The 17592-nt window shown below is 43.7% G+C and overlaps 1 protein-coding gene across 5 annotated transcripts in view; it reads right to left on the reverse strand.

The window, feature by feature from the left end:
• Positions 1-17592, reverse strand: part of RGS6 (regulator of G protein signaling 6) — a 266760-nt gene that overhangs the window by 39947 nt on the left and 209221 nt on the right. For 4 of the 5 annotated variants that reach the window (XM_032690524.1, XM_032690521.1, XM_032690522.1 and 1 more), the window contains exons 13-15: positions 16729-16839; positions 13404-13529; positions 4662-4848 (exon numbers count right to left, since the gene is read on the reverse strand). In XM_032690524.1, the coding sequence (XP_032546415.1) occupies positions 4662-4848; positions 13404-13529; positions 16729-16839 (424 nt within the window). The remainder of the gene's footprint in view (positions 1-4661; positions 4849-13403; positions 13530-16728; positions 16840-17592) is intronic. The other variant, XM_032690526.1, reaches the window with a different exon arrangement.

The following is a 17592-nucleotide window of genomic DNA, read 5'->3' on the forward strand; positions in this document are numbered from 1 at the left end:
ATCAAGTTCTTACATGAAAGATGATACAGACACACAATGAACGATTATTTCCACATTTTCCTTCCATGCTGTTATTTTGCTCAAGACTTACAAAGAGTTCTGTATGCCTACTGAATAGGCACCAGACACACACTACTCTACATGCTTGCTTTCACGTCCTGTGCATGCTTGAAAAGACAAAGTCAGAAGAAGAAAAGTCACCCCTCATTTTCCCTTCTTGGTAGAAAATGACATTCCACTTCCAAGAGATCTTTGCTTAAACCTGGAGTTTGGTTTTGAATTCAACAGGATCCTATCAAGTTCTGTCAACACTCCCAGCTTCCTGACCAAACCAGAATGCGAGATGATGACTGCTCACTGATGAATCCTGCAAGGACTCGTATCTCTATCACAGTCCAGAAAAAACTGAACCAACACCAGGGACAGCTGAGAGCATGGACTGGGCCCAAATCTCAAATCTCAGACTATGTTTAAGGAAGAAATTTTTTACAATGAAGGTAGTGAAACACTGGAACAAGTTGTCCAGAGAGGTGGTGGATGTCCCATCCCTGGAAACATTCAAGGTCAGGCTGGACTCTGAGCAACTTGATATAGTTAAAGATGTCTCTGCTCATTGCAGGGAGTTGAACTACATGAATTTTAAAGGTGCATTCCAACCCAAATTATTCCATGATTAATATTTGGGACAGGTACATTTCTGGTTTAAGCTGTCTGCAGTTTGGCATTATAGTCTAAATTTGTTCTGGAATTAGCCAAGGATCTGCAAAGTACAGTTAAAATCCCTAATTGAGCCTTGATTAGAACTGAATTTCTCTGCATCATCTTCACAGAAACATTAGCTGATTAGTTCATGTAAAGGAGTGTCAATCTAAAACTATTTTATTCATTAAAGAATAAAAATAAACAAAGCAAACAGGAAAGCAATTCCAAAGACAACTTACCTTACTCGAGAGTACCTGGGTCTGAAGCCTACCAATAAACGCAGACTAAATGTCCCAAAAAACATTACTAGGAGAAGACAAAATGCATTCTTGTGATACTAGCTCTCAACACCAAGGGACTGAGGAAAGGATTAAACAGACTTTCTGAAGGCAGAAAGACATTTCAGGGGAGGCACGGAGATGCTTGACGGGGGTACAGGGAGAATGGCTAAAAAACTAATAATGTGTTGTACAGATAAGCCATAATTGTCACACTCACAGCTCTATGTTTCCATGTTAAAGATGAATTACTTTGGCTGTCAGCAGCTTCATTAGCCAAAAGAGGCCATTCAGATGGACCCAAACCTATTTACTTTCCAGAGCTGGCGGTGCCTGCTTCATATTGCGGGGCCCCACATTGGTTTTCAGTGATGCTGATAACTCCTGTGGGAGCTTACATCTTGCTAAGTACTTCACTGTTTAATTGAACTGACCTTTCCTGACGGTGCCCCTTGTATTAAAAGCTGCTTTACTCCCCAGCGAAAATGGTTTGATAATCATAATATTTTACTCAGAGGACAGTTGTTTAAGAGCAGAAAATAATCAGCTAAATTGGTAGGCTCCCCTCTGGAGGGGCCCAGCACTAAAATGACAAAAGGTGCTGCAGATCAAGAGAGCTGGCAGAGCTGATGATCAGGACAGAGCTAGGAGCTGTGCTGTGCTGCTTGAGGATAGGGGATGCCAACAAACTGGAGAGCTGGGGGGAGGTGAGCGCAGGTTGAGTCAGTACAGCATGCTCTGCTCAGAGCCCAGGCGTGTTGGCACGGCTTGAGCGGGGCATGGGATGGGCAATGCCACATGTGGGAGACACAGCAAGAGAGACAGTTCTGTGCAAGCACAGACCTGGTGCAGGACTGCGGAGTGCAGCAGCAGTGAGGGACACACAGCAGGGCAAGTATCTTAAGCTGAGACGGGGAAAAGGCAAAACAAACACTTGCTTCTGTGGTACAGGAATCCATCTTAGAGGTCTGTCTGAGATAATAAATGCATATCAAATTCAGGTTTGGATTAGGAGCCCTTTGAGGACTGAGATTTGGAGATGAGATTTTCTTAAACAGAGGAACCATTTGCTTTCAGACCATTAGTGGCCTGGGGACAAAGAGGTTTGAAGTGAGAGGCATGTTTGCCTGGAGCCCCCTTTTCTCCCTGTTTTCTTCTCACTACTTGTCTTACCAGATGGTTGAACAGCATCTGGGAGAGCTTTTTGGGGCTTGCAGCCAAGGTTGTGCTAAGAAGCACATCCATGTAGACGTAGCTGGAAACACAATGTAAATCTTTCATGGAAAGACACAATGATAAAGCACCTGATAACAGACAATTCTTTGTTTTCAACTTACTGTGATAATGCATTTGCTCACCTCAATGTGCTCTGCTACACCTTCTCCTTCCCAAGGACAGCAATGTGTTCATTTCCAGAGCTTTTTATACACAACTGGCATTTTGTGGGTCTCTCAAATCAGGACTAGAGTGCTACATCACCTTCTCCTATTTTTTCACTGCAGGAGTAACAATTTATTTTTTTTAGTTCAGCTAACATTTTTCTTTCCTCTTAGTGTCTCAGAGTTGCAGGCATTCAAAGAATGTTCTGTTGAGTAAACTAAATTTTTTCTTGTTCTTTATTTACAACGACATTTCAGTTGTTTTCCTCTTTGTGCTAAAGCTACACAGGATAGGACAACACTCATTTTCTCTCCAACTGGGAGTGTTTTGACTGGTTGTGTCTGATTGAGTCCCTAGGAATGTGGGATGTGTGGGAGCTCCCATGGGCTCCTGGTGCCAGGTTGCCAAGATAAGGCAGCTGCTGCAGATTTGTAGACAAGAGCCTCCAAGGTGGCAGGGGTGAGCTGGGGGAGACACCAGGACAGTACCTGGGAGATTTAGAGTGCGCTGAGGGGACCTACATTGGGTCCCATGAAGTGGATGTGCAAAAAAAAATTGTCCCCTCTCCTGGATGAGCCAGTAAAAGTCCATATTGCTCCAGCTCTGTCAGGGCACTACATCCTTCAGCAGTGTCCTGCTTCTTCCTGCTTTTGTTAGACAGATTTTCTTGGCTATCTGATCAAGCAGTCACAAACAGCTTGCTTGGCCCTTGGAGATTTACCAGAAGTCCACTGCACATGAAGGTAACTGGGCTCACCTTCCATTGTGCTACCGTCTCTTGGCATAGACTTAGTCTCCAAGACGACCATAGCTGGGTCTAAAGGTCTACCTTTGCCTCATACTTCTGGGTCCGTGAACCACAACAAATGAATTGAGGACATCTGTCAGCATAAAAATCCCCTGAAATAAAATTTACCCAAGGATCTAAAATTGCAGTTTAACTGCAAGGGCTCCAGCTTGATTTTATCAACTTCCCTTTGAATGGCAATTACATTGTGAACTGATCAGTTCAAGCCTAAATGCTCTGTGACTTCTTTTAACTAAATACTCATTGTCTAAATATCCTTCTTACTCTTAGTACTTCGACTTACCAATTTAATAATTTCCCCCATTATTCACCTATCTGCTCAACTCTGCATTTTGCCATCATTATTTTTTTCAGGTGTTGTAAGGAGTTCTTGCTCATTATACTGCCAAGCAAAGAATACATCTTAGTCAGAATGTTTTCATACTCCTGTATTTCTCAGCTTAAAAAGGATATTTAAGTTGCTTGATATTCACAGGGGATCTCCTTGAAACTTTGCATACATTTTTTCTATTCTGGCCCCAAGGAACAAGACTGCATTCAGGAAAATACAGTAAATGATGCTGGTTCGAAAAATTCATTGCCTAACCTTGTATAAGTGGTCCACAACATCTCCCCTGAGATGGAAATATTTTGTTAGTGGAGTATTTTGAAGAACTGCCTTTGAATGCCAATTAAAAAATCCCCAAAAAACAGAACAGAAATTCTTTTCATTTGCTGTTAGTTTTACTACATGCTTTGAAAAAAAATGATTATGAGGAAGATATCTTTTATGTGTGTCCCTGGTAATATTTGTCAAATGATCCCTTCTTCCTTTTTCTTTTACAAAAATTACAAAATTGTATTTTCACTTTCTCAGAAGGTTATGCAGCTTTATCCTTGCTTGTAACAGTTTTTTTCAAATTATCTATTTTCCTGAAGGCATTTTCCCTGTACAGTTTATCTGTAAAATTTCCCTGAAAAATCTGGGGCCCTTAGGAGGGAAGGATTAAGCTCACTATGTTGCCTACTGTCCTATCATTACTCTAAGGCATTGTCTGGTGGACAAATTTCTTGCTGTGTTGGAGGGAGCTGCTGCATTTGGGATTTGATGGGGGAATATAATTATCTATAAGTAAATAAATGATAGAAAAAGAGTATTAGCCAGGATTTTGATATGATATCAGGCATTCTGTAAATATGTCTGAATTCGGTGACAGGGAGTACAGAGAGACAAACTGAACTTTATAGCACTCTTTCATCTATGCTTTTTCTGAGACATAGCTCCAGCTTGTAGTGCCTTGCAGACTTGTAGATTTTGGAACATTTGTTCCCAGAGGAGCATTAGCCTGTTGTAACAGATAGATTCAACGAAAATATCATTTACCCAGCTTGAATAGATATCCTCAAAGTCACTTCAAACTGTGCATCTCCTTTATTTACAAGTGAGCAGTGACAATGTGATAGTGGAATATCACAGTAAAAATAAGAGTAGTTCTATAAAACCAAAATCAAACCTGTGCATCTTCATATGTATATCTTCCTGGGTCTTTGACATTTTGGCTTGTTTTCTCATAGCTGTGGGAATCCAGGTTGATAGCACTTTGGGCCCCAGGAGCTAGAAACTCTTGCCAGATTTCTTCTACTCTGGTGGTTACATCCTGTAGAGGTTGTTTCTTGAGATCTTGGACAGCCAACCAAAACCTGTACAAGGCAAAAATTAAAAGGGCAGAAAAGAGAAAAAGATAGAAAGCTAGGTAAGACATTGTGAATAAGCCTGGGCAGAGTCCCAAAATACAGACACAGAACCTAATCTCGCATCTATCAGAATTCACAGAAGACTCTCCATTTAGCATGATTTCAGGGGGAAAGTGTGGTGTACTTTACACTTTAAGATGTGATACGTTCTTATTCAAAGTGCTCCTGCAGAAATGTCAGATTAGTTATGCAAACAGGAAACCTCCAGAGCCATGCAGGTGGAGTAGGGGAGCAGGCTCTGCCTCCCACAGCCCCATGGCAATGTGCCAATGTGCTGGTCATTCCTGCCTGCAGGATCAGTCATCCCAAGGGGATGCAAAATGCAAAACAAACTTAATATTTGTATCATTTCCAATGTGAAGTTGTAGCAATGGCACTTAGAGAAACCTTTTTTTTGTAATATATTACTCGTAAACTGACCAGCATTCAGATGGATGCCATGGGAAGAGATCAGAGAATCACAGAATATGCTGAGTTGGACAGGACCCATAGATGAATCTTGTTATGGCCATACTCCAATTTTCTTGACTAGGCCATGCTTACGGACTAAAATGAATTCATAAACATTGAGAAGATAATCTCTTTCATGGCTAAGGGCATAATCCACATCTTGATCTGTGAAACCAAAGGCCAGAGAATATTTTTGCAAGAATGACATGCATGTCTTTTACCCTAGGAAAAAGAAAAGGCATTTTGTTGGCAATGCTGATTTTATTTATTGTTGACAGAAATATGCTCTTTCAGATGATTAATTCAGAAGATGCATGGTACCCAACAGCATTTTGTTTTGGTTAACTCTATCTTCCAGCAAGAAGGTATCCCTGGGGGTTATCTGCCGAGGGTACCCAGGTCCTACAACGGGGCTGAACAGGTACAATAGTGCTCTGGAGGGAGTGCTGAGGGCTACAGGGCAAATAGGTACAGAAGGGACCTTTGCAGCCACCTCCAATAACCAGCTCTTTCCTAGCCCCTGGCAAAGAAGCCCATTGTCCAGGGATGACAAGGGCAGGGTTCACCTTGGCTGCCACTGCCCTGCACTGCTCTTATGCACTCACCTCTGCTTGGCAGACTGTGCAGCAGGGACAGGGTTTGTCTGGGTCACTGCTCGTTCAGGGCACCTGCAAGAGCTGCACAACTTAGAAAATCCTGTGTCTCCCTTAAACCAGTTGAACTTTCACTGAAATCCTGATTTCTCACCCCGAATGATTCAATGGCGCCAGCGTGCTGCCACTAAGGCAAATGTTCCTCCATGGTGGAAGGAGGAAGATATAGACTGTCCCAAACAAAAACCCTGATGGCAGTGAGGGTAGGTGGAGAAGCCAGCAGCCTTGTGACTCCTGTGCTGATTCTGACACTCAGAAACTCACTCACTTCCCTACTGACTGAAGGCAGTACCTAACCACCCTGGAAACAGTGGGGTTATCACAATCAAATGAGGCCACGGACCCATGTAGTCTGGTCACCTACATGCAATAGAGGGAAACAGTTGATTGGAGAAAAAAAGACATCCACACTGCATGCAAGGCCAGGCTAAATCCTCCTTGCCTGTCCACTGCTTCTCCCCTACCATAAGAAGGCCTAATGTCACAGCCCTGACCCACCCAAGCCAATTCCTTCATATGGTTTTCCCATCTCCCTGGCAGGCTGTCAATAAAATGGACTGGGGTACACTCAGATGCAGTATCAGTATTGTGGAGTCACGTACTTGTGGTGCTCACATAGTGATATTTGGTTTTATAAACTGAAACAGAGTATTTGGGGTTGGCGCAGGGGTGTGCATGGTTGGTCCTTTTCCATCTATGAGATAAGTGCACCTGGTGTCCTGCCTTGTTGTTTGAACTGTGACACCCCACTTATCACATGCATGCCGAGAGTAAAGAGTAGCACTCGCACTGCAATAATCTGATGGCATATGTGGCTTCTGTTACTTGAAAATATTTTATCATTCAATTTCAGATGCAATGGGAACATGTGAATGTAGAAAAGGCATAGGAGAAAAGATGCTAATCATTGCAGAGTAGCTGGGACACTTCAGACAAACATTTGGCTATAGAGAATGTTTTCTGCTGGCTTATCTACTGCCCCTAGGAAGGCGGGCTGGGAAAGCACACTCGTGAGAGAACTGGGAATGCTGTGAAGTGACAGCTTGCCAGAACAGGAGCACCATCCATTTTAATAACCATTTGGCTCAATCTGAAAACCAACCAACCAGACCAACCTGACAGTAACAAGAACAAGCTCTTTTTACTGCAAGCAATTGAGTTCATGCCCAAGGCTGGATGTCCTCTTCAAGGCAAAGGGGAGTTTTGTCTTGGTAAAAATTTCAAAGCTATTCACTACAGCTGGCATCTGAAAATCAAGGAACATCAAAGAGGGGTACCCAGTCCCACAGCTTCAACTCCGAGGCAAATTCTCTGCCATAAGGATACATGCTGAAGCCAATGCATAAGCAGGGCTCCCTATGGGATTTACAGCATTTAAGAGAGAACCAGGTATTTCTGTCCAGGAAATGAGCAGACACACAATGACTGCGCTGGAATTTCTGCTCAATTATAAAGTGCAAATGCACTCCCTGAATCACTTCTGCAATTTCTGAAGTGCAAGCCCAACCCCAAGATCACAAGGAGTCAGAAGATCCTGCACTGCGCCTCCTCCCCTTCTGTAGGAGACAGATTTCCAGTAGACACCTCTTGCACAGGGCAGGGGAGGATTGAGATGTCCTTGTGTGTCCTCTCCACAGGTGCTCTATAAGCAGAGAAGGACTGGCACAGGGACTGTCTGCACAGAGGGAACAGCAGCATTGATCACATGTTCTTCGTCCTTTATAAAACAGCATGTAAGGTCTGGCAAAGGCTGATAATATGATGTCCTAGTGTTGTCAGTGGCATAAACCATTCCAGCCGCATCCAGCCTGTAATTAAACTGCTGTCACTTGCAGAAGATATCCCATAGTGGCACTTTATCCTCCACAGCTCCCTTAAGGCACAGAGGGCTCCTGAACCTCAGTACACCTGCTCTGCCTCCCAGCAGGGCACTTAGAGTGCTTGGTCACTGCTGTTCACAGATGTCCCTCAGTGAAAAGACTGCTGGGGCAAGACAGGGAAGGTGTGTTTTAAAACAATTAATTTTAAAACCTGATCAAGAGGCAAAATATGGATGACTCCAGAGACTGAGGAACAACTGACAAGATAAGGGCAGTATTGTATCCCCTTCTTGGGGGAGGACATGGTCCCTCTGGCTTGACAGTGAAATCACCAAGTCTCCAATAGGAGGCTGGAATCTGAGCTCACACCTCTCATTGCCTCAGCAGCTCCATGTCAGTATCTGGTGCACCTCCTGTCTTGCACCTCTAGCCATTCACAAACCTTGTTCTCACTTCATTCACCAAGAGAAGTATCTTTTGGACATCTCAGTCGGGATGGGAAATAAATGAAAATAATAGGTATAAATCTACATGCAGCTCAGACAGGGGCAATATTCACATCTTTTTGTTGTTTAACAGCCAGATCCTTGGTACGGTGAGCCTGGCGTGGCCAAGACCAGCAGAAATCTGTCCTCGGTGGGCAAGCTGGGGGCGCAGGGCTGCTGCGAGGTCGTGTGCTGGGGCACAGGAGACTCCCCGAGGCGGCCGCAGTGTCGGTGGGGGCGGGGGCAAGCGTCCCGCAGGCCTCCCCCTCGCCGTCCTTCCTCCCCTGCTCTGCTGTGCTGTGCTCTGCTCTCCTCTCCCAAGCCGTGCACCCAGCACCCACAGTGCAAGTCCCTCGCCCTGCTGCCTGTCCGTTCTCTGTGGCTGGAAAGCCCTTTATTCTCTGTATCTGGGCAGCGCCCTCCGCCCGCGGGCGAGCGAACCCGCTCCCCCTGAGCCCCGGGCCCGGCGCGAGGCCGCCCCGCGCTCCAGCCCCGCGGCCCCCGGCGCGGCCCTGCGGCGGAGCTGCGGCGCCGCCTGCTGGACAGGGGGACCCGCCCGGCCACGGCACTGCCCCGGCACCGGCACCGCAGAGCCGCTCCGGGAGCTTGGGCAGTGCCTGGAAACTGCTCGGGAAACGCTTTTTGTTCAGTAAACTAAGGGCTTGGGGTGTGCGTGTGGGTGTTTACTTAATACACCAGCTCTGCTCGCTGCCTGAACCTCTCTCTTCCTGATGAAACCTGGAAAAAAAGTTATTGGCAACACGTTGTAGCCATTATGAGTCATGTAAGATATAAACACTTTCTTGCAGGTAAAACTCCATTCTGGCTAACTCCCTTTTCAACATATGTTCACAATCAATAAGGCCCAGACCGCCTGCATCCATGCACCACCAGCTCCACAGCGCATTCCCACAAAGCATCAAGTGTTCCCCATTTAGGTCCATAAACAGGTGTGCAGCCTCCTTTTCCTTTGGGTGGAACTCCCATGTCTGATATTCCCACTTTGCTGTGTCTCTTTCCAGCTGACACTCTTTGAAGTTTGGGGGGGGGGAAGGGAAAATCAATCCATCAGTTAGATGAACATCTCAGAAATCTCAAGATGTCCCAGGAGATTCTCAGGTCATAAAAAATGTATAATAACTCTCTGATGCCTTTCCTTTCCCTTTCCCTTCCCTTTCCTTTCCTTCTTTTTAATTGAAGCTTGGAATTTTGTCTGCTTTATTTTGGGTACTTCAAAAATCAGCAAAGTCAAAACAAATTGTAGATGAAAGTTAGCAACTGAGAGGAGATATAAAAGAGAGAAAGGAAAAGAGTTAAAATAAAAACAGAGAGAAAAATATCCAACTGACTGGCTTTCCTGCTCTCCCATAAATAATGGGCAGCCAGTAAATAAGTAAGTTGCAGGGCTCAGGAGACTGGTGGACATGATCCTGCAAGTTTATTAGAACACAGAAACACAGCTGGAAGGAGATCTGGGAGGTCATTGAGTCTAGTCTGCTGCTATATCTGGCAGTGCCTCACCCGAGACCCCCACCGGGACCAATTTTTCTCAGCTAGGAAAATATGGAAATACCCCACCACGATCAGCCCTGTGATTTGGGACTTGCACCACTGGGTATAAGAGCAGAATTTGGTCCTCTTGCTATACTACTGAATTACATTCATTTCAAGGCATTCTCAAGCACACACTTCATGAAGTCTTTTCTAGTGCTACCAGGAATTTCCAGGTTTTCTCATGTGCCTTAAGTTCAACACAGGCTCTGGCCCACAGGGCTCTGGCCAGCGCTAATGAAGATCTCACTGACACTCCCAAGAGATAATACAACCCGGCTGCAAAAGTTCCCAGATCTCTGGATAGTTACTGGGGCAAGACTCCTTAAAAGATTAACTACAAATGTCATTTTTCTAGCAAGGTTCTACATGCTGTGCCCTCAAAAAGCTCCTTACAGCTTCCCAGAGTTTGGTGGGACTATCTCATTTCACTGTAGATGTCTACCATGCAGACACTGTCATTGAATCAGTCTCCCCAGGCTTATGGTAAAAAGAGACAAGCACTTTACAGTGTAATTTAGGTCCTTTTAGTTTTGCTTCCACTTAAAACTGAAACAAATCCTTCCCAGGTGATTCCCTGATTCTTCTTTGGCTTCTCTTGTCTCTCTCTGAATATTGCCTGGATAATACAGAAGAAAGTGTATCCTTCCAAGCTGTAAACTTAGGTGAGACAGATACCAACCTTGCTGCTGAGCGTAACTTAGATTTTCCTTGCATGTTTAAGCATCCAGCAGTTGCTTTCCTTTATGCTGCACACTCCAAATGAGAATTGAAGAGCTTTTTCTGCTTCACCTGAACCCTACAGAGCCACCTTCTTCTCTCAAGCACCACTGTTACCAATCCACCTTATTCCAGTTTTCTTCATTAATATTTCTGCCTTTGCATTCTGTTATTTAAAGGTTTAAGCAGGCTTGCTAATGCTTAGATAATAACGATATACCATGATACCACAACAATGATACCCTAAGAATGATAGCAAAGTTCCCACATTAACTAAGAATGATACCCACATCTTCCACAAGGATGCAGGATTTAACCTCTCTATGCTAGCCTGCTGACTTGCCACCTCCCTTCACTCCAAGCCATCTCAAAACCAAAGAGAATGGACATCAGCAGGAGGAACAGCTCTGACTGACCAAGGGAGGTACATGTTTGCCTTCTCATAATGAAACTTTCTCCATTTGTTTCAGTAGGATGAATGCAGAGGACACCCTCTAGTCATAAAACTTGCTGGATTTCATTGGCACAACCCCAGATATATTTCAGAACACCCATCTTAGGAGTACTTTAATACAGTATATTAATTTTGCACTTCACTACAATTTAATTGCAAATGAGCACCACTGTACATAAGTGCAGTCAGCATATGCAAGTTCAGTACCTTTTCAGCAATAAACTTTCAAGCTCATTTATGTAATTAGTAACACTCCCTTGTTTATTTAACAGTTAACTTTCAGGTTTTTAAAAACAATAAATATAAAAGTGCATTGAGTTTTCACTGTTTTGCTGCTTGCATGCTTTTTGTATTTCCCCTTGGACAGGCAAATCTGATAAATACAGTGGTCAGTTGACTGACTTCATGCTCAGTTCACAGCAGATTTCCAAATCCCAAGAGCAGGCACAGTTCTGCCAGTGAACCTGCAAAGCTCTCTGGCCATCCCTGCCAGTGCTCACTCAGCATTCTGGAACAGGACTGCCTCAAAGGAAGCACAAAACCAGGTCCCTATACCATATACTAAGACAGAACTACAGCACCACAACAAAGCCTCTGCACCATAATTCAGATTCCGTAAAAAAAGTGGGTTTTACTGGATACCGCCATATCTAGGGCAGTCAAATTCCATTACTGCTGTGTCTCTAGGACTAACCAGGGGAACGAGTAGATGAGAACTACTGCAGATAATGCATGAATTACCTCTGACCTCTGTTACCTCAGTTAAGGAGCAGGATCCCACACACGAGTACAAAAGCACAGACTGGCACGCTGACACCAACTCAAGCTTTCCCTTGCTTGCTCTGCTGTTGCTGCTCGTCAGCTTCCTGCTACTGCCCAAATAGATCACCCTTACAGTAAATTGGGCTGTTTGTCACATGCAGGCAAGAGTCTGATCCGTAACCTCAGCCACTAAGTATCATCAACCTCTACCTTTTCAGGTTGCCTCTCTGGCTGGCATGAGCCGTTTCTCATTTTCTTTGGACTTTGCAGCACCCAGCATTGAAGGTAGTATTTAAATACCTCCAATCCTGAACATGAATCCCACTGTTTGCCCCAGTCCCGTTTCAACATAATCCTGGGAATCTCAATTTCTCAGAGCTCACTGTACATGTGCTTCTGCTGTTATGGGACTTGGTGCAGCTTGGTTGTATCTGCAGGATACAACAATACATTAGCTCTCCACAGCAGAAGAGCTGCTTTCCCTAAAATTAACTTCAGGGTTAGGCTTGGAATTAGAGTTAAGATTCAAGACAAGGATGATTAAACCTGTGACTGTATACTGATTAATGCTAGGACAGGAAGGGGACTGATCCTTGCTATGTAAGCATGGCTATGAGTTTAGTTTAGGGTCTATGGGGGATATCTAGCTAGACCTCTCTTTTTCTGTCAGTGTGAGAAGATACTTGGTATCAATAAGGGGAAATGGTTTAATACATTAGTTCTGGGGTATGTAGGGTGACTAATGAATCCTAAGGAGCTGTGTTTAGCTCTTAGTTTTGCAGCTGGAAGGGCTGAAGAGACAGGCATTCTCTGAAGGATTGCTACCTCAGAATGAAGCATGCTGTTGTCAACTTTCAATGTCTTTTCATCAGTTCTGCAATGGGACTTTATCTTGGAGTTATGGACAAGGTCAGAGGGCCTGGATTTTACAGGAAAGGTTTTATCTTCATCTAGTGTTTGTTAGTGGCAACTTACTACTGCTGTTTATTCCTGCTGTAGTTAAAGCAGCAGAATTGTGCACAAGAGTTATAGACTCTCAGTCTGATGTAGTATCACAAGGGTGGCTACATAATGTTTCATAATAAAAGTTTTGTCTTTTTCGTAACTTGAGAAGTCAGATACTCAGAATCCCCACATAGACCAAATGCTATTAAGGTGAGTCAAGCTCTCGAATAGTTAGGAGGTGCCGGAATTAAAAGTAGTTGTTGCAAACCTGTTAGTCAGTGCCAGTACTGCAACAGTGCTTAGCCACATGATCACTATACTGTTTCCCTCACACAGCTGTTGCCACAAATACACATGTAAATCCTATATATTGTTAGGAGGCTTAGTAGCTATATGCTGTGTCTCATCACATTATTTCAACTTTGCAAACCTTTGCATATGATACCTGACAACACTGGCTCTGCTAAAAACTGCTTCTGAGATTACTTACATAGGTCTAGTATAGGCATCTGTAGCAGTGCTATGGGCCAAATCCTACCATTTTCAACTTTATTCAAATGGGTGTTTTTAGCAGTTCAAGATAGACCAAACACTGCACTTCACCTATGCATGGGAGTAGCATCAGTCACATTCATTTAGTTCAAGTCAAAAAAGATTTCACCTCAGGTTTTCTGAGCTGAATTCTGATTCCAGGAAACGAAGGAACTGGTCTCGTCCTACTGGATCCTTCAGCACCTCATCCATGGAGAAACCCCATCTTTTCACACGCTGCTGACTAGGTTCTTTGCTGTTTGGAGAGAGAAGGGAAAAAGCAGATGGAATGTGCATCTCTGCCTGCTGTCTGAGCAGCTGCTGTTGTTTCTGCTAAGCAGCAAAGGGAGGAAGATTATCAGATGAGATGATGGTTTTTTCTCAAGATTTTGCAGAAATACAAGTTAGCAAATAACATAACAAAGTTTTAAAGACCAGGGTCATCATTAAAGCAACTGTACTGTCTGGGTGCTACATACATAGCTACATACATAAGAGAGACAGTGAATTACTTGATTTTCAGAGTAACTTCTGGTAGGTTTCATGCAAAGAACAGCATACCATACTCAAATGATTATTCATTATGCACTGCTTGCATATGTCCTCAAATGTACCTTAGGATTTCTTATATGCCAAGGCAGAAATTTTCCAGCAGTATTCCCTGGGACACTGGTGAGCTCCAAATCATCTCCTTGTGTCCCACACAGTGCTGGCTGGTCACTTGGAACTGGCTTCAGATTTTCAGATCCCCATTTGCATTAAAAAAGCACTTTCACTAAGAAGCAGCGCAGACAAGATTTCTAAAAATGATTACTGGTTTGTGGTCTTTTATTTTTCAGTGCCTCTGATTTTTGCGTGCCTAAGTCTTGGAAGCCTAAAAAGCATCTTCCTCCTACTCTCCACAATAATCGGTGTCTCAGCTGGGACACTGAGATGCAGAGGCACCCAAAATCACTAATAACCTTTCTCTAAGGTTTCACTAGTTTCACTAACACCAACTTACATAAGCTGTTGTTTGAATTGCCAGACATGTTGCAGAGACGCCTATGGGGAGAGGTGGTGCATGGGAACCACAACGAGGATCCTAAAAGACAGTCCGCATCAGAGCGTAATCTGGGCTCACAAAGTGTTTGAAAGGTTCTGGTGTGATGGCGTCATACTATTAGACAACCATTAAAATACAGCTCAGCTGTTCACGTTTGTGACAGTAGAGCCATTGTTAACAGTACATATCTATTAAACTGCATGTCTCGTCATGTCCACAGCGATTCCTAATCCTGGAGCCTTAGGGGACAGTGGCGATCTGTGCTGAAGACAAATAAGCCAAAGGGGTAAATAAAATGCCTGCTTTGATTTCCTCTTGGTGTAAAGGCTAAGCAAAATTGATAGGCATTTCCTCAGTCAAAGTGCAGCACACTCTGGATGGCTCCTCCTGCACTCACCCAGCAGCGCTGCAGACAAGGGTGCAGATGCCTTAGCCTACCTGTTAAGTGAGCCAGCCTGAGCATTAGGACACAAAAGCTATGTTTGTGCAGAGCCATGCATAAGCTAAGCTCAGGGAATTTCTTGCTGAATCCAGAGATCTGTAGCTGTTCTTCTTGCTGCTGCACGATGTTCTAGCACAAAAAAAAAAAAGGCAAAGTGCTGTCTAAAATTGAATGCTTTCTGTGTCATCTCCCAAGTCCTGACTGCCATGAAGGATGAACTGTAGTGGCACAGGGCTGCCCATACTCAGCAGCCAGCCTCACCATCAGAAGTGAGAGGCTCTTTGTTTTCCTGTGCAAGGGCTCTGCTCTCCTAACTGAGGAAACAGCTTTGCAGGCAACACAAGGGGATCTTGGGGATCATTTAATTATTCATGCAAGTTGCAACTAGATGCAGATGCAGGGAGTTCTCTTACAATAGAGAATAAAATGGAAATACAGAGCTGTTTGTTCTTCCATCTCCTAACAATACAACTTTCTCTTTTTCATCGGCAGGAGAATCACCTTCCTTAACTCTGAAATCACAGCAGAAGGCAAGCATTTATTTTAAATTCCTATAAAGGCTGTGACATCAGGTTAATTGTATTCTTCAGGGACACAGACATCTTTTCTGGGATTTACAGCTACCTCAACAGATGCAGAAATAATGGATGCCTGGATTACTTTGTGGGTGAGGGTTTCTGCAGAGCAGTATTTTGCAAGGGCTGTATCTGGTACTAGCCCGACTAGGAAGGATGGAGAAAATGAGAGAAACTAACTAAAAGAGAAATCCGAAATATTAAAATTATGTGAAGAGGGGCAGAGGTTAGGGAACTAATGGATTTCTGTGACTACCAGAGAAGCAGGTGAAAGCATCTTTCACGTCCCAGACCACATGGTTTTTAAACTTCCCCTTTCCTTCCTATGAATTGGCTTTCTTGGACCAAAAGTATCTCTAACTTTAAATTATTATTGAAGAACAGATAGGATTAGATTTAGCATTTTCTTATCAAACATTAGCTAAAGTGAACTCCCTGTTCAGATTCAGTGCCAAATGGCAGCAGCTAAACACTAGGAGAAGCTGCTGAGCCGATGCAGTAGTTGGCCACAGGATGTGATTGAGTACTGAAGGTGATATGGGGCATGGTGATTCCATTCAAACCTGCTGTGCGACTTGCAGTGGCAGGCAGGAAAATTTTTGCCCCTCTGTGAGGGCTGTGGATAGCGTATGATGGCAAGAGATGTAGACACAGGCCAGACTTCCCTTGCACCAGCATCAATTGGGTAAAATATGATCTCCATTGCAGTGCTGTGCTTGGGGTTTTTTTTGGAGAAACTCTCCGAGGTGCAGGGCATTGAAAGTCCTACAATCATTCCTCCTCCTTTCCACCTATTAGACACCATACCAGAGACAAACCAGCTTGTTCGCCAACATGAGAACAACAGAGTCACTTTATCAATCTACTAGAATTCTGACCTGCCAAGTCTCACACATTACATGTGAGCTACATTCCTCTGGCTCCTGTGCCAAATCCACTTCAGCACAGCAGGAATGGCCATTGCCCTCTAACCCATCCTATTCTGCCAGCAGCACCTTTCATGGGATTCCAAGACACAAGCAGGGCTGGAGCATTGCAGCTGGTGAGGAGCAGAGAGCAGGCTCTCAAGCATCAAAGGAGATGTGCTGGAACAAGTATATCTTAGCAGTATCCTATAGCTGTAGGCTCCTAGACCTGAAAGCGTGTGTGTTCTTGAGAAGTATGAGAACATCCGTTACCTGACTTACAGAGTCATACCTGCCATACCTCAAGCCATATGGAAGTGGAAGGGCTGAACAATTCACAAACACAAGTGATAAACTTCAGCTATGTACTTGAATCTTTTAAAGATACAGACATACAACTACCTTTCCAAAGAGGGCAGTGTGAAGAGCATACAAACGAAATGGCAAGAAAACTCTAACATTAGTCAAGACTACTGATTACTTTTTACCTCATTTCAATGTCCCACAATGCTACATCATCACTTATCCAGGGATTGGAAGGCTCAGCAGGAGTTATAAAAGGGTCATATTCCACATACTGCTCTGTGTAGGCTATTAAACTGACAGGTAAAATAAAAAGAAAAAAAAGAAAAAGAAAGAAAGAAAGAAAGAGAATCAGGGTTTGAATGCTCAGTCACATGTCAGAGAGGTACAGTTTTTATTGTTATCCTTTTTTTTTTTTTTGGTGTGCTTATTTTTATTTTGTAGGGATTAGTCAGCTTCTCAACAACAACGGGAGACCCTTTTCCCAGGGATGATGCATGCAAGGATTTCTCTGCCACCAGTTCACTACAGTATTTTCCTCAAGCTTGTCTCTATTAAGATGCCCACAAAAAGCCCAATGAGACAACAACCGGATTGCTATAGTAGGACTTTCCCCAGAGAACCATGAGATGAATAGGAAGTGTGTGTCATACTGTTCATTTGTTGCATGTTACTATTGCCTCTCACCCTTTTCGTTTTTGCAGACTTTTGCACCCATGTAACTTTATGCATTATGGGAAACTCACCTAAATAGGGTCATGGGCTGTAGCTAAGAATACACTTAAATCTTTGGAGGATCACAGTCCTGAGCATCAAAGCTTTGCTATAGATCATTTTTTGGTTGCATTGGTATATTATTTAGTCTAATGGCACTATTGTAAAATACTTTAACAGTACTTTATAATTAACTTAGACTACAGTAAATTATATGCATGTAGGAAAATCACCTGGCCTTTACACTGGCTTGCTTCATGATGAGTCAGTTAAGGCATATAGTCTCTAATCCTCACTAGGATGAGTTTCAAAGAGCTTTCTGGGAAAAGGACTGT

This window comes from Chiroxiphia lanceolata, chromosome 6 (assembly GCF_009829145.1).
Source record: "Chiroxiphia lanceolata isolate bChiLan1 chromosome 6, bChiLan1.pri, whole genome shotgun sequence".
Taxonomy (NCBI): Eukaryota; Metazoa; Chordata; class Aves; order Passeriformes; family Pipridae; genus Chiroxiphia; species Chiroxiphia lanceolata.